A 21,308-nucleotide genomic window follows, 5' to 3' on the forward strand; every position below is an offset into this window, starting at 1 on the left:
TAGGCTTGGGGGCCCACCAAGGACAGTCACAGGTTGCCGGCGTGGGACATCACAGCCAACGGCTGCCAAACCGATACAAAGCAGACAGGGCAGGACAGGACACATTAAAGGGGACCCCGACACAAAGGTGGTAAAAAGCCAAAGGGGCGCCAAACAAAGAAAGGGATCGAGCAAGTGGCGCCACACAAACAAAAGCGGCGAACAAACATTGAAACAGGGGGACCGTCATAAAATAATCAAATACGCTGAAGAAGTAAATGAGAAAACGCGGCGAACAATAATTGCCTGCGGTCTGCGTGATGGGAGCTGGGGCACCTTAGCACTAACAAGGCACACAGGAGACACTCTGCATTGGGAAAGAAGTGGATGGACTGTGGTGCAACAAGCAAGCACCGATAAGCTCACCAAGGTTAAACACCTCTTATTGACCAGGGTACACCAACCCCAGGAGCCCCAGGCCGACTGCAAAGTAAAGCCTAACACTAATATAATGTACAGTGAAACACACAACCACGGCAACACAGGGTGTGTAAAATGACCAAAAAACGTCCCATAAGCAGCACCTTGCCAGACGCGTACACAAGTAATACCCGGCCACGGCACGGCCGGTAAATTGTACATGCTACACAGATACAAGTAACTGGTAGAAGGTAGGACTCCAAAGCGAGGGGGTGAGCCGCAATCAAGGCACACAAACGTAGTGCTGAACGCAGGAGGCGGGTACGTTCACAGGCACTAGACTGCGCTGGTGCAGCCGACGACATAATGCCAGCAACCAAAGGAGGGGGGGTAAAAAGACCAACATCATGGACTCTTTCAATGCGGCTAAAACCAAAGAGCAAGGCAACAGCAACACAGAACCTCGCAGGAGCCAAGCACCAGCATAAACGGGAACTGGTGAGAGTCAGGTGCTAGAGGCCATCGCCGCTCTGAGAACATTCATAGACACTAAAATACAGGAAGTGAAGTCGGTCATGCAACTGATCTGCCAAGATGTCCGCAATCTCACAGAAAGGGTCACAACCACAGAAACTGAACTGAAGGAGACGATGGACACCCTCAAAGACCTGGAGGCAGGCTGACAGAACAAGAGAGGATAATCGCAGCGCTAGAGGCTAGAGCTGAAGATGCAGAGGGAAGGCCGCGAAGAAACAAAGTACGCCTCTTGGGGATACCGGAGGGAATGGACGGCTCGAATCCTACAAACTTTGTTGAGAACTTACTAATGCAAGAAGTCGGGGCGGGCAACCTCTCAGGGCTTTGTGGTGGAACGAGGCCACCGATCCTTACCAAAACGGCCGCCGCCGGCCTACCACCCCCACCCCATGGTAGCGAAAATCTTGAACTTCCGAGATCGGGAACATCCTGAAATACTCAAGGGAAGGTGGCAAGATTCAGCGGGACAACTGTGCCATAGCCATATACCCAGACTACACACCGACAGTACAACAACAGAGAAACTCCTTTGTGCCCCTTAAAGCGAGGCTTAGGCAATTAAACCTCAAATACATGCTAATGTTGCCCTCCAGGCTCAAGGTGATATACAAAGGCTGCCCAATCTTCTTGGAAACATCAGCAGCGGCCAGGATGTGGCTAGAACATAACCTAGACCGAGGAGAAGAAGCGGTCACTTAAGCTCGGACCAATCGAGGGGAGAAGATGGGTAGAGGGGAACAGGATGACCAGAGAAGTAAAAGAAGCTACCACAAACAGTCAATACTCAAGGACTGAATCCGCAACCAAGACATCCACGAACGGCGGGAGCAACATTGGAACTTCTGCCCCAGGACAACAGGTCCACCCCCACGACCGGTTGGTTGTTAGTCCTGGACTGACACCGAAAGCTCGCACAGGAATGCCTGGATGAGTCACGAAAGTGTGGGGGTGCCCGCATGCTGCATTCTTCACGTGGCAGCTGGGCACAGTTTTTGGGTTATCATAATGTTGGTTGTTCACGGTTGGCGGATTGGGGCAGCGGCGGGCAACCCTGCGTTCTGGTTATGAGTTACTGTTTGCAATTTTTTAATTTCTTCACGAAAAGCGACAAGTGCATTGAGAATTCTGGACGAGATGAGCGGACAGGGGAAACAACCTTTAAACTCAGGAACGGAGTGGGTGGTGGGAGTGAGAATGGGTGAACTGGAGAACAAATGTTGTTTGAGAGGAATGTAATAACACAACAATGGCGGAAGATATCAAGGTGCTGACGTGGAATGTCAGGGACTAAACGCATACATGTGAAGAAACCAAGTAAAATCCTTCCTTAGTAGGAGGAGGAAAGTGTCAATCGTGCTAGTGCAAAAAACACACCTGACACAAAATGACAAAATAGCAAAATACTGGGGAGGTGGAGGGGGGACAATGCTATGGGGCCACTGTGATGCTGGAAATGCATCCGAGGGACAGGGCCTCCGTATCCTTGTCCTTTACTGCTTTTTATCGTGTGTTCTGTCGTGTTTTCCACGCACAAGTTCATGTGGAACTCCTGGCGGTGCAGCTCTCTCTTTTGGTTTGGTGAACAGACCCATGGGATACCCTTATGGCACCCATGGGTAGGGGTGCAACCCTGTGCCCCTAGTGTATGTTTTTAGGCACCTGTGTGTGACCCACAGAGCAGGGTACGAGCTGGTAGTAGCTCCGTGCTGAAATGACTGGTGCCCTGAGCGTCCTGCATATTGGGATGCCTGGGCCCCGTCATTGGAATCGGTAGATTCCGGATGGAGACAAAACGGCCCCCATGGCCTCTTGCCTTCCATCACCTGTTACCTTGATCTTCCTGAAGTTCCGGGAAGCCCTGCCTCTGTCCCTTCCCCCTGATTGGCTGTTGGGTGGAAGTTCCATTCATGGTAGTGTGGGGAAGTGCAGACCAGACTGGCTGGAGCCTCCTCAAGGACCGTATGTTGTGGGTACGCCTGTGGGTGGGACCTGGGTGAATGGAGTGTGTGACGAATATACATTCTATGTTGTGGCTGCCTAGTATCTGGTGGTTGACCCAATGGTTGAGACAGCCCTGCCCAAAACCGGTATGAATGCAGCTTGGAGTGTTGAATGGCTCGGTACTTGTCCCAATACACAACTTGTTGTGAGTGTCTGGAGAGAAGTGAATGGCCTTAATGCCCCGTGTGCCTGATTGGCTGCCTGGCTGCATGAATGACCGTAGTCGTGATTGGATGCTTGAGTATGACCCAGCGGAATGAATGGTAGATCAACAGTATATCTGGGGACCTCTCACTGCTAGGAATCGTGTTCAGAAGCTGAAGTCCACTATGACGAGTAACTGGAGTAACTGAAGCTTGATCCTGAAGCCCTGCTGGACGAGAAGAATTGCTGTTGCACTCCTTCACAATCTGAAAGCGGCTGTGCTTCAAGAACTGACCCAGAGAGGACCTGATAAGGCGCCCTCTTCCTGAGCTACGAGGGACCATCGTGCACAGCTGATCTTTGCCTAAGCTCCCTGGTAGACAGACCTTAGACAGGCTGCCAACTCGATACGGGGATTGCTGCGGAACTCCAAGGAGAAGCACCCGGACTGGTGTCCGCCACCGTCGACGACCACCGTCGCCGACTGGAGCTGCTGTGCTCCCGTTGCCTAAGAACTTCATTGATCCAAGGACGCTCTCGTCCGCATCGTCGCTGCTGTATCCTGCTGGAGAAGGCCTGACCGTCGACGCGCCGAGGAGCATCCACCGGTGGGTTTCCCGCCACCCAAAGACCACAGAGACGCCAACGACTCGATGCCCTTGCTGGGCCACAGTTCTTCAAACTCTTTGCGGTCCAGAACTAATCGACACCGAGTTGCCCCGCACGCCTCTTCCTGGCAGGACGTTTACGCTTCCCCGTCAACAAGCACCGCTAGGAACGACACGGCCACTTCACTGTCGCAGCTCGACCTGTTCTCCGTCGGACATTCGACGACCCGTGACTCCTGCCTGAAAGGGAGGACACTCAAGAAGGGCCGTCGATTCCCCCGACGCGGAACGCTACAACGCCAAGGTACTTTGGGGTTGCAGAACTATTGGAAAGTTTAGTGTGAACAATATATGGACTGGGCTTGTATCTTTCTTCTACAGGTTGCCCAGGTGGGGAGATCTCAACACAGAACTGTGTATTGTGGTACGGGGCCAGTATTCTGACAATTGCTCAACCAGCTTGCTTTCCTTCCTCTCTCTACTGCTGGTTTCCTCTTTATTCTGATCTGTGTGTCATTCTGACCGTATGCACTTTCATGAGATCTAATAACGTTAGTGGCACCACTTTAGAAACTGTGTATATTTACCATTGCTGATTTCCAGAGTACAAAGTGAGTTATCGTGATATTGTATATACCTTTGAACATCAATTATATAAAGACTGTGTTGTAACCGATACAGTGTGTGGACATTCCTTTGTGGGTGCTTTGGGGACTACACTGTACTTAAGAACCAGCTTGCATCACCTCCCGAGAAGCTAGGCCTTGATTGCTCGACCACAACTACCAATAATAGAGAATCCTGGCAGGGGTCTCTGCGCCTCCCCTCTACCAGATAGAGAGCGGAAGTGCAGACCCCCCCCCTCCGGTCTTTACAGCCCCTTACTCCCAATATGCCCGGGGCGTACTCACCTGGATAAACCCAATGCTCCCTTTCAAACTAACGGAGGAAGTGAGGGACCCTGAAGGCAGATATTTGATATTAAGAGGTCACATAGAACAAAAGGATGTGTGCATAGTAAACTCAGACCTACCTAACAATGGAATCCCAGCACACCTCAATGGGATAGGTGACAAATTAGCCCCACACCGGGAATGTTTTGTCATTTGGGGGAGGCGATTTTAATTGTGTGCGGGACTGGGAACTAGACCAATCTCACCAACCGATTATGAACAGATTTTTAAGAACTGCCTGGCCAAACCGGGCATCAGCCTGGGAGTTCAGGTCAAGACAAAAAGCTGAGGGAGAAGCCCATGCAGCAGCCTTGGCAATAGACTCCCAAGGGACATATTTCTGTAAGGCAACAGCAGCCGCTTTGCCACGGGCCAAATGTGCATGAACGCCCTTTGGGGCCTGTAGGCCTTGAACTGTATAAGCCTCTGGAGATACACAAAGCGATCCATTGTGAAATGGAAGCTTTTGAAGTCTGTTTCCTTTTTGGGTCCCTGAGAGTAACAAATGGGGGAGCTTCTGAAATCGCTTGTTCCTTGAAGATAAAACTTCAGAGCTATTCTGACATCCAGGTTATGATACACCATCTCTGCATCGAAGACCGGGTTCGGAAAGAAAACTGGGAGGGAGATTATGCGGAACTCAGACACATTTCAGAAGGAAAGAAGGAGTGCTAATCACAACCTTATCCTTGTGAAAAGTCAAGAAAGGGTGTTCGACAGAGTGCTTGGAGGTCACGTATTCTTCTTGCAGATGTTATTGCAATTAAGAAGGCCACTTTCCGTAGAGAAACTTCAGCTCCGTAGCGGGCAGTGGTTCAAAAGGCTTGTGACAGAGCAGTAAGGACCACGTTTAGATTCCATTTTGGGTGAGGAGGCCTGATCGGAGGAAAGAGGTGAAGGAGACCTGCGAAATGCCTCTTGATTACTGGGTTTGTTAGAGAAAAGAGCAATTATCTGTAAAAACATAAGCAGCAAAGGCTGACAGACAAGTTCTGCATGGTAAGACATGGATGCCGGAGGCTGCAATGTCTGATATAAAAGACAAGACACAATCAATAGAAGCATGTCGAGGATCAAGCTGTTTAGCAAGACACCAAGGCAAAAACACAGCCATTTACTTTTGTACAAAGCTCACGTGCTGCCTGGATTATGCACATATCCTTTGAAAGGTTAAACTGTGCTAAGGACTTGAACTCTGGCACCAGGCCACCAAATTGAAGGATTGTGGGGAGGGGTGCCACACCTGCGGATTGCTCTGGTGCAGGAGATTGGGGGATCTGCAGTAACCGGATTGGATCGCATATGGATAGGTGCTGAAGTTCTGAGAACCAGCACCTGGCTGGCCACCAAGGAGCTATGAACAGGAGAGTTCTGTTGGAGGCACTTCTGAGCTTCCAGAGTGATCGATGAATCACTGGCTCCCAATTAAAGAGCGGATCATCTTTAAAACTATTGCTCTGATGCATAACTTCATCCATAACCTCGCACCTCTTTACCTTTCTCAAAGAACAGCCAAGCCCATCTCAGCCAGACCCATCAGAACGGCTTACACCAACCGAATCGCCACTCCTAAGACCTGGAGAGTTCTCGCAGGAGGTTACAGCTTCCCTACCGTTGATTCGCACATAACCTTCCGGAAAGCGATAAAAACTATGCTATTTGTATAAACAAGTACTACGGGTGCCTCTGCCAAACCCTTGCTCCCATTTAGGCTGCACATTTTTGCTCTGTGATGTAACCTTCATTGTGACTGTATGATATTTTAAACCTGTAACCAACTATGTATGTATCCTACTAAATTCTCACTGTTAGGCTACAGGCTCACTGTAATTCTCAGCCAAGCTTTCCTTGTGCAACTAAGACACTCGTGCAACAGCGCCTCGATGCCTATGGGCTCTTAGTGCGCTTTATAAATCCAAAAAATAAAAATAAAATAATTAACGGCAGAGGAAGGAAGGCATAAGCCTTCATGTTGTCCCACGGAATCTCAAGCGCATCCCCCAAGGAAAATGCTCACAGGCCATCCCAGTTTTCTGTTGCTTGCATTCGTAAAGAGGTCCACCGTTGGGGTGCCCCATAGCTGGATAGTTTTGGCAAGAACCTCGATGTTGATTTCCCATTCATGGTTCGCCATAGCCTGGCAGCTCAGGGAATCCGCTGCAAGATTGTTCCGTCCAGGAATGTGCACTGCCTGTAACCAGATATTGTGTTGCACTGCCCAATTCCAAATTTGGGTGGCTAGATAGAGGAGGAGCCCTGGTTCCCCCTTGTTTGTTCACATAGAACATAGCCACCGAATTGTCTCTGCAAATTCGCCAAATTTTGTTGGTGCTGGAGGGCCGGAAAACTTTCAATGCCAGAAAGACCGCTAAAAGTTCCAGATAGTTGATATGAGACATCCTGTCTTGGGATGTCCATAAATCGTAGACTTCGAGATGACCTAACAAAGCCCCCCCCCAAAAGAGAAGGGAGGAGTCCGTTGTGATCGTGACCTGAGGTGAAGGCTCCTGTAAGGAGGTTCCCACTGAGAGGTTGCCCACCACTGAAGACCCAACTTCATGGAAGATGGGATCATATCATTTCGGAGTCCGGGTCCAATGCCTAAGACCAACAGCTCTGAAGCGCTAGCTGTGTGCGCCTCATTGCGTATCTCGCCACATGAGGCCTAGGAGTCTTTGGAACCACCAGACTAACCATTGGGAGGAGCTTAGAAACAGATGGCATATGATTGACAAATCCGCTAGGAAAACCCTGCCATTGATGGTATCTCAACAGAAACCTAAAAAATAACCGGTTCTGATCCATCGTCATAGACTATTTCTGCCAGTTTACTGACAGCCCCAACGGGAACAGGAGCTGGAGAAGAGACTGCAGATTGACTGCCGCAGTTTGGGGGCAAGGGCTCAGCAAGAGTCAATCTTCTAAGTATGCATAGACATGAACTTCCTGCAGCCTGAGGAACGCAGTGATGACCGCCATGATCTTCGTAAAGACACGTGGTGCTGAACTGAGACCAAACGGTAGCACTCGATATTGGAAATGCTCCATTCCCACGGAAAACCGAAGGTATTTCCGATGTGGGGCCCAAATTAGGATGTGCATTTAAGCGTCCTGGGGATCCAACACAATGAGCCAATCGCCCATCCGGAGAGAGTACCTTATCTGGCTGGGCGTGATCATCTTGAATTTCTCTTGGGGAAAGGAAAGGCTGAAGCTGGACAGGTCTAGGTAGCGTTTGGCCACTAAACAGATGGGAGTAATAGCTCTCCCCTTGCTGCCTCAACCGAACAGTTTCCACCGCCCTTAGGTTCAAGAGTTTTTGTACCTCAGCTCGGAGGGAGGGAGACCCATTCTGCTTAAGAGGAGGGTGAGATGGTGGAGCAGGAGGAAGGGGGAGGCGGAAGCCCGTTCAGGCGACCGACAAAACCCATCAGTCTTCTGCTACGTTCTTCCACACGCGATAGCTCAGACACCTTGGGCACAGCCATTTTTACCACTGGAGATGGAAGAACCAGTGAAAGCAGAGGCAATGGTGTCAACGGAGGAGGAGGCTCCACCGGAAGCAGAGGAGAAACTACCAGAACCTGCTGAGCAGGAGGGGGAGCATGCTGCGGCTCGAGGCTTAGGATGGATATATCTTAGAACAGATCCTTAAAGTAAGCCTTGATCAGGTCTAAGTGCATGAGGGCCTGGAATCTGCCCAAGAAAGCGTCCTCTGAGGAAGGTCTCAGCAGAGGAGTGGGTAGAGGCTGCTCTAAAGGGGCATATCCCCACGATTACATTGAGGCAGGTTGCCAAAATGCCCCCATGACTCCCAGCTGGGTCGACAAAGCAGGGGAACGGACATAGGAAGGGAGACCGTGTGGCAACAGAAACCTTGCACGCCGGTCAGTTGGTGCGCGAAAGGGGTTGCTATTATCCAGATTTGGTCAAAATGGCTGCTCGCCCCCAAACGTAGGCCCTCCTGTTCCAGCCATTGAAAAAATCGGTTGGAAGAGCTTGTCAAGATGGCTGGCTCAGGCCACGTGGGTTGGGCCACAATTTTGTCACTGCCTGAAGCGATCTGTGTCACAGGTTTTTGTGAGGCCATTGTCACCACAGGGATTGTAGGAGCTCTGGAGTTAGTTTTAGCCCTCTGACAGAGAAGCTAAGCAGAGCCGGTACTCTAAGACCTCGAGTGTTTTTCAGCCCCTTTAGCCTCTGCAGAAGTGTTAGCCCTCTGTGAGGGAACCTCAGCAGGACCAGTGCTTAAAGACTCGAGGCCTTAGGGCCTTTGCCATCCGTCTTTGCCCCCTCAGCAGGAACAGTAAGACCAGAAGATTCTTTCTGGGAAAGAATAGGTTGACACCCAGATAACCTGGTTTTGATTATATTTTGGGATACTTGGTAGTGATCCCGGTATTTTTAGCCAATTTGTAGGAAACCTCGAGACTAGGCTCGGTATGTTTAGACCAAGACTGGGAAACCTCAGGAATAACCCCAGTTAAAGTAGTCCCAGAAAACCTGGCCTTAATTTTAGTTCCCAGAGGTAATATCTCAGAGGAAAATCCGGCCGTTTTAGCCCCTTGACGGGGATCCTCAGAGGAAACTCCCAAATCCAGGTTAGATCCCTTTCGGGACACCTCAGGGAGAACCCTGGAACAAGAGCCACTTTGACCCCTCCCGAACACAAAAGACCCCGGGAAGGAGTTGCCTGGCCGGGGTGCCCTAAAAAAGAAGGAACTTACTGCACACTTCCTTTTTTTGTTGAATTGCTGTAAATGAGGAGGTAGCCATTGGAACACATCCTCCCACCTGACAAGCCGACATTGTAGTGCCTGGACGGAGAGTGAGTTGCAGTAGAGATAACAGTCCCACCGATGTTCTAGATCCAAACCCTGCAGACACAGAGAATGGGGATCCTCCCTAGCGAAGCAATGTTCGTACAAAGAACAGGACACGAATCCCTGACACACCGGCATAGACAGAGGTGAAGACCGTGGAACCGGAGCATGAAGATGAAGGACAAGTGGGAAAAGAACAAAAAATCTCCACGATGCAAGTGCGTCCGACACAGACAGTTCAGAGAAAAGGACTGAAGGGTGATGTGCGGGGCAGAGCTCAGGAAGGCGGGGTTAGAGCCACGTGCAGTGACCCACTGAAAAAAACAAAAGGACAAAAAGTCGTTTTTTCATGCTTCAAAGTGCTCTGGTCATGTCCCGATGGACAAAATGTCACAAACGTATGGAGGAAAGATGACGGGATGTAGGAGTATGATATTTTATTGATGCGGCAGCCAGATCTTTGCATGACTGAATGCCTTCTATCGAAAGCTTGTTTCTCCGCCACACCATCCACAATTATGACAGAGGAGATCCTTTCATGCATATCATTGTTAATTGCTGTTGAAGTGGTTTGTTTGTGCTGCTGTTTTGCGGTGGTTAGACCGCAATATTTCGATCATTTGCTATTTTGCCTACAAAGATGCATATTTTCACATCACTAAACCGGGATTGTGGTAAGAAAGAGCCCTAATGTCTCACACAAATCTACTTGATGCTGTGATCTTCTTACAAAACCTAGTTTGAAAATAGTGTTCGGTCTGCTCTTAACAAGTAACGGTACCAGCCACAACATTTTCTTCTTGCTTACACACAGATCGATTGTTATTCTTGATAGGATTCCATAAAGTCATTGTGCTAGTTCTAATTAATTAAACATTTTGTTTTATTGATTTTCAACATAGTATTAAAGTACATCTTCACAACATAACCATCTTAAATCGATGACCTATAATAACATTGCCATCATTGCAAATAATTAAATTGACAGTGGTATGAATGTGATCTTCAATGTCCTTTGGTATCCAAACTTGTGCAGATCAGCAACCTAAACGAACAGTGAACAAAACAATAGAGCGCATTTGAACCATTCCACCAGCAAGTCCTTGGGTACGAGTCATAGTATCAGTTGGTTTAAAGACGTCTGCCCCAGGGCGGCTTATCAAAAATCAATGATACATGTATTTCTAATGATACCATCTGCAGTGTGATACTGTTCTTGCTCAGGGCGGTTTGTCATTGGAGGGAGGAAACATCTGTACATTCAAGTCTCTCAAAGCGACAAACGCGTCTGACTGCTCCCCTTCATCGTCTCGTGTAGCCCCAGCCCACGCTTTCGTTTCAACAAGATACCAGCATTCAAATTCCTTGTACCAGTGACTATATTGGGTACCCTGCTTGTTTTTCCCCGGACATAGCAATAGTTCTCTTGGCCAAAACACATTCCAGATCCAAACATTTAATCACAGGTCTACTTTTTGCAGGTCTGGTATATATTCCCAAAAGGCATTCCAATGGGTTCCACTCAAACCTAACGCTACCCCCTGCATCCCTACATGCCTGCTCAATGTGACACCACAATGATTACACCGTCCTGAATGTCCACAGCACATGCATCAGGTCCACTCTCTCTTCATTGTGCCAAGGGATTCGGGCAACATTTCTTTGTTAAAGTGCGCCACTCTTTTGGGAGCCATGTACGTACGGTTCAGTACGTTAAGTTGGATCAGGCGAAACCGCACATTTCTACACACATTTTTAACAGAAGACAAACTGTTTGCATTGTTTTTCTATGATCTGTGTACCCATATCCCTCTCCCATTTGCCCTTCAGCCTTTCATGCGACGTGCTGGACTTAAATTCGTAAATTCTAGATGTCGGCCTACAGCCATCTTCCAGATTGTACAGATGGGATAAAAGTGCACCCTCTTCCGGCTCGGCATGCCATCCGTGCCACATTTATTTAGCCACTTTCCGCACGCTTATCTACCGTAAGAATTGCCCACTGGGCAGTCCCTTATTCAGCATTAGGCTCTCCAGCTCCCTAAATTCCCCATTGGGGAACATGTCTCCCCATACGTGTATGCCACTATTTTCACAAGTTCTAGCTACTCCCAGGTCCGCGGGATTCGAGAAGGTCCGCTGTAATAGGGGCATTTTGTGAGCAAAGGTGCATTAACCTGACCATCTTGGTGCTAGTTTTAAGACCTTGTTACTTGCAACAAATATTTCCACGTTGCCATGGAAACCCACACCATTTTCAATATTGAGTAAGACTGTCCTTGAATACTGTAAAGTTCCTTCATTTTTACAGAGCCTGAATTTCGCCATGATTGCTAGCTGGTCTTGAATATTGCAGCTATCACATTAGATTTGTAATTCTAACTTATATAAAGAATTTCTGCACATAGATGCTTCTTGAGAGACGTCTAGGAATTAGGCATAGCGTGCAACAAGTGTGCATGTGTGGGCTTCTTCAGGACACCCACGATTGGGTGCACAGTCCTCTCACGGTACCAGACATCCCACATTGCAAAAATATGCCTCCATCAATAAACGATCCAACAGTGTGAAGTAATGGCATACATATGTGCAGGTACTTAGGCCATAAGACAAATCGATCAGACATTAGTTGCTGCACACGACTCTAGAAACCCAAATGTAATATCACAAAACATTTTCGATCTGTTCCACAAATAGGTTTGGATACATTTTCCACATATGGAAAGAAAATCAACTCAAGTGACAAACTGTTGGGTAGCCGGTAAGTCTGGCAGAACACATATGCAAGTTATTTGCTCCAACACTTCTTGCAATGTTGCAGTTAAACAGTGCAGATTGGAACACTGAGGTTGAGAACTTGCTTTCCTACATTAATCTTGAAAGCCTGCAACCGTAGCATCATCATCTACGATCCAGCTTGCCAATTCTGTGCTCTCAACATTAAAAACAGTGGAATTTACTATATTTCCAGTTTTGCGTGGAACTCATGCCAAGTCTACTTCTTGAAAGCATTTCAAATACTTTGCACTTCCGTGAGCATCAGATTCCTTAAAAACTGTTGTCAGGCTTAAAGAGATTTGGGCCACTGCAGGAAATCAAGTCTGAAATGTAGCAGGGTAGCTTCTGCAGTGAACTATTCAGCATGCTTGTACTGTAAAATGTTATGGACAGGGATTCATCTTTGTTATGCCATTGCAATTGCATGAAGGGTCCCCATTCTGTCACGTATGTCCTCAAGAAGTTCCAATGATGTGCAGCACAGTACATACATCTTCCTTTCAAAAGGTGCATTGGTACATATACCCCTCCATTATCTTCCATGCAACATAGAGCTTAATTTGCTAAAGTGGCCTCAAGCCCAAGACATTTATTGCACATCGAGGAACCCAAGCCATGCATAAGCTGCACCAATAGTTTGCTGTGAGTTTTGGAATTTATTGTTTGGCCAAAAGCAACCTGAGGTGCAAGTTCACATAAGTACACCACATTACTCAGCAGCCTTCTGGATGAAATGTGAATTTCCAACCTACAAGCTATCAAACACTCTTTTCTCTAACTACAACACTATTTGAAAAAGGATAACACTTCTCGCGGTATTCCTTTTGTAGCTTTGTCCTGAGCAATGGAACCTGTGAAATTCCAATTCTCAGAATGGTTTCCTGTAGCAATACTTGTGTAAATAGATTTTATTCTACCCATAGCACATCGCATCTAGGGGTTCCATCCTGTTTTACGGTTCCCGTAGTAATACAGCAGCCGGATATAGAGCTTTCATATAAATGTATGCTGCAACTTGCTTCTCCATGTGAAAGCGCCGCACTGTGAACTGATTACAAAGAACTGCTCAGTCAGTGCTTCTTGGAGACAGGATTGCTAAATACCACGTCCATAAATTCATTTTCAATAAGTGTTTTCAGTGATTTACCTTCCTTAAACACCTTTTGAGTAACAATTCCTTCTTGAGTCGCTCAGCAGCTGCCATTGTGACAACGTTGCCTTTCCCTTCCAAAAGGGCCTCTAATAAGCAGTCAATGACTTCTACCGGACTGGCACATTCTGGCCTGTTCTGTGGCGTTTTAGCAGGTTTTTCTACACTTCACAAGACATTTTGTACATTTTCCGCATAATAGTCTTTGGGATTATACTGTGCCATAAGCATGAACATCTTTTAGATTGATGTTCCTACTAAACTTCTGTTTCTTTTGACTATTTTCAGTCATCTGAACAGCATGCATCTTCTGGCCTGACTCTTCAGTGCAAACTGTGTGTAATGGATGCCTTCTAGCTTTAGGTCGGTCACAAAGGAAGCATACCGGTACTTTGATATTTTGTACACGGAAGCTCCTACCTGCTCACTGAGCTCTCGCCAACATTCTCATGTTCTGCCAGTATTTTATTTTGTGTCTTCCATTAATCTGTCAATTTGACTTGTGTGCACTTCTTGTCGCCTCATAATACAAATACACTGGTTTATTTATTTTGCAGGTGTATTTTCCAAGTGCTCTACAAGTGGTTTAGAATCACTGTACATTTACAGCAGCAAGTCGTTTTTAAGGAGATTTGAGTTGTGAATTAAAATCACTTGTGTTGGTGTCGCCAAACACAAATGCAAATCTGTATCACTTGAGCGTTTGGATGAATATAGCGGATCTACCTCAATTACACCTTCATAAGTTTAGTCAAGCTGTTGAACCTGAAACAGATAATAAAAACAACTATCAATGATGAACTGAGCGCACATATATTACTAGTCCTATAAGTGCATATTGGTACAAGGACTATGGACATTTTCAGACAATGGACTTCAGGATACATTTTGTTAGGGCCACTTTTTTAGACCTGAACATAGCGTTCAAATGAGAACTTAGACATTATAATAAAACCAGTCATAAGTAACAGATATTTAAAGGCTTTGTGTACTTCAGTAGTGGCCATCTTGATGATGTCATCAATACTACATGCCTTTCAACTGGAGCGACAACATGAACTGAATTCATCCATAGCTCGTTTTTGAAGACACAATCTGCCCCACCCTTTCCTCACTAAAACGGCAAAAGACTATATTCTTTCTACATATGCTCATATTCTATTGGATGCAAGACTAATTGTTCATTCCGTTCACTTTGTTTTTCGCAGCAAGATAGACGTGTTTTTGAAAGATCACGAATGTTTCATTCTCAGCATATTTTCAGTCATTCTAATAAAAGGTATGCAAACTATGTTTTTGGTAAGCAACAACCAGAAAGCTCTAAAATATTATATGTCATTGCCAAATCATTGCTACTAGACAAGGTCCTGTTTTTCCAATGACGACAGGCCCCATTGTGGCGGTACACATTTCTCACATCTAGTTTCCTCATTGAAAAAGCACCAGTATCCTTCAAAAATAAAATAACTGCCAATCGGCGGCCCTCCAAGGTATTACACCAGACAAGATGCATTCTGGTACTGTCATAGTATGTGGCCAAACTCAAGAGAGTGGCCCCTCCTTTTGTGGCATGGCACAGCCAACTTCACTATAACAAAGCTCTAGCAATAGATCACTCATAAGAACATTTCCCTGGTCAGCTTTGTGCATTTTGCCTATTTATAATCCAATGCACTTCTTGGATGGCTCTTCAGTAGTCCTTATTTTGAGGCTCTCGCTACAATGTAATTACACTTGCCCCACTCCACAATTGTATTTCTCCCACTTACGACCCCTGATATTCTCCATTATGGACAGAGAAAAAAAGCATACTATACCTAAAGAGGCTTTACGTGGTCGCAGCCAATGTTTCATAAGTCAAGCTTTCTCTCACCTGCCCTCGATCCCTTTTGATGCCCACTCTCCGCTTTCTTCTACTCACATTGGGAACATAAGTTAAGATTCGACACATATCTTTATCGTTGATAAACGTGTCTCTGACAAAAGGATTGTATGCTTTGAATCACTACGGACATTATGCAAACTGGGCTTCGAGCAAATATTTTTACAACACTCACCCTAACATTAAAGTGTTTGTAATCATACTTATTCACACAGCCTCAATTTCAACGCAAGGTAGGAAGTAAAGCCAAGGTGGTAAGTTCAGTAATGAGTGTGTAATAAAGATTTTCTGAAGGTTGAAGATTTAATACATAAGCGTTTTGCCATTTTGTTTAAAGCATGGTTTTATGTGCATGCGTATTGGGATTTGATAGAGCACAGGTATCTGCCCAGGGAATTCCGGTTCCATCAAATCATGTATGGAGAACAGAATTTAGGCCTCGAGGTCAGAATGATAGTTCCTAAATAGCCAGGTTTTCAGTTTCTTCTAAACATTAGAAGGTTGTGTATTTGATCACAGTGTTTGTGAGTTGATTAATGCTTTTTAGTATTGGCTCCTAGCGACACTTGTATTAACTGAAACCAATAACCTGAAGCGTGGCAAACTGTGGGCAGTATTTGTGGCCAAATACACATCTGCAGATTATCTGGTCATATGCTTGCCCTCTCCACACTCCTGCAACACAGGCATTAATGGTTCAACAGGACACGGGCAGCACATTCCATTCCTCCCCTCCTTTGGTGCGGTTATTCAGATCACATGTGCGACGTCTAGCATGTATCATCCGACAGGTAAAAGTATTGTTGCATTTGGAGTGGATTCATTTCAATAGAAAGTAGACCAATCTGCTCACACTAAAGACGGGCTTTGCCCCTCACTGAAGGTTGTAATGTTCTTCATTGAGGGAAGAGGCCATCTTTAAAGTGGGCTGATCAGCCAGGTCCAATCACTTCAATCAAGTTATGGATACATTTGTTTTTTTTCTACCAGCTCTGTTTATGTCCTTTGATTTGTTTTACTTGCCATCAACACTTCTTAGAGTCCATGTTGAGAATAAGCCCCGTTTTATTTGTGCGGCCGAGGGGAGATGTGCACAGAATCTACACATCTGTGCAAACCAATGACCCTATCCAGGAGCCTTAAGCCAGATGGCTTCAAGTAGGTGGTCAATTAAGGACGCTAGTCTCAAATGTACTTCAACAAGAGCACGCCCCTCTCTGCCCAATGATGCAGAGTATTAGCACAAGAAGCAAAAGTGAAACTGCATCCTCTCATTGATCAGGGCTTTACATGGTACCGATAATGCAGAACTGAGCAGAATGTCCTAACCTTTTTACTTTAAAAGAAACACATGCCAAAGACGGAGAATCTCCTTGTACTACATTTAAAACATAATAAAGGCGGAAAAAACTATTATGACAAATAAACCTCTGGGGAACAACACAGAATTATTAGTTTTAGCAAAAGACATACAAGGCAACACCCAGCTGATGCAGACTACACAAAAATTACATAAATGACAATTGTTAGAAACATCTGGCACAAAGTAGGAGACATTAAATCTGAATAGTGCTTGTGTGCATGGTTTGCAAGTGTTTAAGCGCGAGTGCATCGAGTTGTGAACAGTCATTTTTTCAAACGGAAACACATTTTTCATCCAGGCATTTTGAAATCACCAAACAGTTTATGTACAAGCTCGAAATGCATTTGTGCGTTACATTTCCTGAAGTAAAGTCATTAGCAAATGTTGTCAAATTACTTGCATATTGTGCTCCCACCTTCAAGCTTAAATTGTGCACCATGCATTTATCACGACACTTCAAGGGCCTAAGGTACAGAGTTTTTGCTTTAAAACATGACCTTTAATCAATTGCTAAGCAAGTTGAATCTTGCGTAGACAAAGTATTTTAAGCCCTGCAGCTTCCTATAAAAAAAAAATGTACAAATGAAAATTATCACCTGTGTTTTTTGTAAAGTTTATAAAAAAGAACTTACCATTTACTAATGCAATATTTATCCCTCTGCCGACATTATTCTTAACACCGCTCATTAGCCTGTAAGAAAGAAATTCAATTACAGCAAGCCAAACAAAAATACAAAAACAACTTTCAATGCAAAGAGGTCACAAAGCCTCAAGAGGTATTATTGTGGATTTATATAAGTGGCGACATGTCTTCACCTCGCCGACATAAGCAGCGCGGATATTAAAAATGTTGAAATCGCTGTGCGGGTCTACCACGCTTCGAACATCAGCACAGCAAAGGTCTGTGTGTAGGATGGATCGAAGCAGGGACTGGATGGGTCGTGCGGGGAAGAGCCATCAGACAGGAACCGCAGAACTAAAAGACCTGCGCAGTGCAGAGCAGCAAGGTTGGAGATGCAGTGGCGGACACAACACCGAAGGCTGAAGGGGTGAGGAAGGCATGGGTTGGAGGACTCCCTCTTGAAACGTAACGGAGGCCACGTGACGGAAGGTCCCAGCAACAATGATGCGGTAAGTCCTGCGAAAGCGGGACCGTGCAAATAATGCAGAACAGCAATTCCTGTCTTGCAAAGGCATGGAACCATCTAAACACAAATAAAAATGCTTGCCCCTTTACTCCCATATGCATCTGGCCCCAGATGAATTTTCTCCCTTTGCAGCACAAGCTCCCTACCAGAAAAGAAGAAAAGAGACGTAATTATAACAGGACATGGAAGGCACACATGCGTTCCATTACAAAATATTCATGAGTGTAACAGGTATAAGAAAAGCCCTTCAAAGATCATACCAGTGGCACGGATGCAGCAGAAATTGTGCATGCATTGTCAATTGCACTCTTTAGAATTTAAAGTGTAGACAGAAAGTATCAGCACACTATATATTCACTATCAAGTGTCTTCGTGGCACATAGGAGTGACCAGAGGACTAAGCAGTGATCATAAATGTATTTGAATACCAGAAGTAGAAAAGAAATGAGTGGCCAACATTGATCAGGGATAACAATTTATTGGACATTTGTATGACACCTATACACAGATGTTTCCCCGCACCTCAAGACAAGATGAAGGGGACAGGGAGATGGGAATCAGAAAAGTATAACAAAAACGGATAGATTGGCCTTGTTTATAATAATCCTACTGTACAAGTGCCTGAACAAGGTGGCAAGCGAACGGTTGAGGGGTAGAGGATAAGTGCAGAAGTGGTGTACCCCCAAGGGAGGGGGTGGGCAAGTGCGGGGAAGGCCGAGGTGGCAAGTGCCAGGGGAAGAGGGAGGAAGAGTGCAGTGGACAAGGAGAACCAAGTTGGGCTAGTCCGGGGAAGGGAGCCCGATCGGAAGTGCTGGCAAAGGATGCAAGGGGAGCTGGTAAAGGGTGGTCTGGCCCTTGTAGGACTCTGAAGGGACCAGGCTCCAGTCGCAGCGGCAGATGGAGTTAGCGGGGGAGGGGGAGAGGGACGGAAGAGGAGAAAATGACGGTCTTTAAAAGTTTCCAGAATGTAAGAGCCGGCTTTAACTAAGTTTACAGTTTAAAATGGTACACCAGTGGTCAAAAGATTAGACATCTAGTAGGGTATTGCATACTTTATTGGCCTGCAGATTAATCATAGGTTTCTCTTCCAATACACACTCACACATAGTGGAAGAGAGCGGTAAATGACCAACAAAGCTGAAAGTATTACCTATCTAGAAGTGGCTAGTTTACCTCTTATCCTATCCCTATTAGATAAGCGGCACACCATCGCAATCTAGTGGAGACAGTAGATTTAGGCAGGGCTAGTTAGATACTCGCTCTATCCTTTCTGTCCTCGGCCACAGCCTTGCAGTACACACCCTTTGATTGATAAAAGCAACGGTCTTCGACCACGTAGGTTCTAGTATCTGTATTCCAATGGGCGATAACATAATTATGATACAGCTGTCAGTTGGGGGATGACCAGCTTCTCCATGAGTTTGCCCAAAAAAGGGGTTGATAGAGATAGGGTGATTGTTAGTCGAGCAAGAAGCGTCAGCTGATGTTTTTTTAAGGAGAGGGTACATCAGAGTGCTTGAGGGAAGGAGCCAGTGGCAAATGGAACAAGTTACTAACCTGTAACTATTGTTCTCCAGCATGGGTCTGGCATGGATTCAAATGCTCATGAATATTCCCCATCGTCAGGCTGGGAATCCTCAGTAAAAGAAAAAACAGTTTCACTTTCACTTACAAACTGCATTTCTCCTCTTAAACAATCACTGCACTCTGGGTCATACTGCCCCCAGCCAATGACTGCCCTCCTACTTTTACCACCTTCAATCGAACAGGTTGCGTAGCACTGCTTGGCTGACCCTGGACTCCTGCCTGGAATCCCTGTCGATGCAGTAGAAGAACAAGTTACTCTCTTACCTGGTAAAATTCTTTCGATGGGGTGGTCCGACAACGTATTCCATATCTATGACAGTAATCACCAGAGCTGTGCTGCTTCGGAAAATCTTTCTGCGTCCTGCGTCGATGACTTCGATACGCCGCCCTCGAGGACCTCCTCCGACGGCCGACGTCACTGGATGTTATAAGTAGGATGCACGACACCTGTAGCCTCAGTTGTAGTTTTTTCCTAGAACGTGTGGCACCAGTCTTCTGCCAGTCTGACCACACAAAGCCTTGCAGAAACGTAAGCTGCAATCACATAAGAAATTCTGTAGCAGGGAAGGCAGGGAGGGAGCGATATGGAATATTCGTCGCACCATCCCATCGAAAGAACGTTACCAGGTAAGAGAGTAATTTGTTCTTCGAGGGGATTGGGTCCTCCAACGTATTCCATATCTATGACAGGCTCCCAAAGCAGTACCCATGCAAGGAGGTGGGAAAAGAATTTAGACTACAGAAATGTAGAATGCCCAATCAAATTGCGGAGCAAAGGACCGCCTTGCTAAAGGCCAGATCCTGCCCACGGATGGAATCGAGGGAGTAGTGACGTACAAAAGTATGGACCGAAGCCCAGGTGGCTGCTTCACAGATGTTACAAATAGGAACACCCCTCTGTAAGGCACTAGAGGCAGCCATACCCCTGGTAGAATGGGCCTGCAAGCCGACTGGTGGGTCCTTACCCGCCCCGCGGTAACATTCAGAAATTGCCAGAATAATCCAGCGAGACAAAGTCTGCTTAGTCACAGCTTGTCCCAAACGCTTTCCAGCGTAACCAATGAAGAGTTGATCGTCCACTCTGACCCGGGACATGCATAAAATATAAAAGCTTAAAGCTCTCCTAGGATCAAGCCTATGGAGCCTCTCCTCTTCCTTACCAGGATGCGGAGGAGGATAAAATGCCGGAAGATAAACCTTATGGCCTAAATGAAATTCCGACACCACCTTCGGAAGAAAGGAAGGACGAACTCTAAGGACAACCCTGTCCTTATGAAACACAGTGAAGGGTGGCTTAACTGAAAGTGCCTGTAACTCACTCACTCTGCGAGCAGATGTGACCGCAACAAAAAATACAGTTTTAAGGGTTAACAGTCTCAAAGGACAAGAATGCAAAGGCTCAAATGGAGCACCCATCAGAAACTTGAGAACAAGGTTCAGATCCCAACCGGGCACCTGGAAAGGTGATGGAGGGAACACAGTGAGCCCTTTCAAAAACTGAGAAATTAAAAGGGATTTTAAAATAAGAACACTCCTCAGACGAGCGCTTAAATATAGACATCGCCGCCAGGTAACCATTGATGGTACCCACTTGCAGGCCCCTGTGTGCCAAAGAAAGCAAAAAAGACAGAACCTTAGGAATGTCACATGAAAAAGGATCCACATTCTTAACCCTGCACCAGTCGCAGAACTTTCTCCAATGGCAATGGTACAGGGACTTCATTGCGGGCCTTCTGGCCGAAAGCAAAACCTCCATCAAGTCTTCAGGGAGGTCCCAATCCTTATACCTCAACCTTTCAGAAACCAAGCGTGAAGGTTGAGGAATCTGACCTCTGGATGGAGATGGAGAACCTGAACCCCCTCTCGTGAGAGCAGATCGTCTCGGTAGGGAAGAAGGCAGATGGGCAAGTCGAGAAGGTCCGGGTACCACGTCCT

The 21,308-nt window shown here is 46.3% G+C and overlaps 1 protein-coding gene across 3 annotated transcripts in view; it reads right to left on the reverse strand.

The window, feature by feature from the left end:
* The window catches only part of FAM3C (FAM3 metabolism regulating signaling molecule C), a 655,720-nt gene that overhangs the window by 173,141 nt on the left and 461,271 nt on the right, over positions 1-21,308 (reverse strand). For all 3 annotated transcript variants that reach the window (XM_069629081.1, XM_069629083.1, XM_069629082.1), the window contains exon 6: positions 17,271-17,329. In XM_069629081.1, coding sequence (XP_069485182.1) covers positions 17,271-17,329 — 59 coding nt within the window. The remainder of the gene's footprint in view (positions 1-17,270; positions 17,330-21,308) is intronic.

The sequence above is a fragment of the Ambystoma mexicanum genome, chromosome 12 (assembly GCF_040938575.1).
Source record: "Ambystoma mexicanum isolate Mex_15411 chromosome 12, UKY_AmexF1_1, whole genome shotgun sequence".
Taxonomy (NCBI): domain Eukaryota; kingdom Metazoa; phylum Chordata; class Amphibia; order Caudata; family Ambystomatidae; genus Ambystoma; species Ambystoma mexicanum.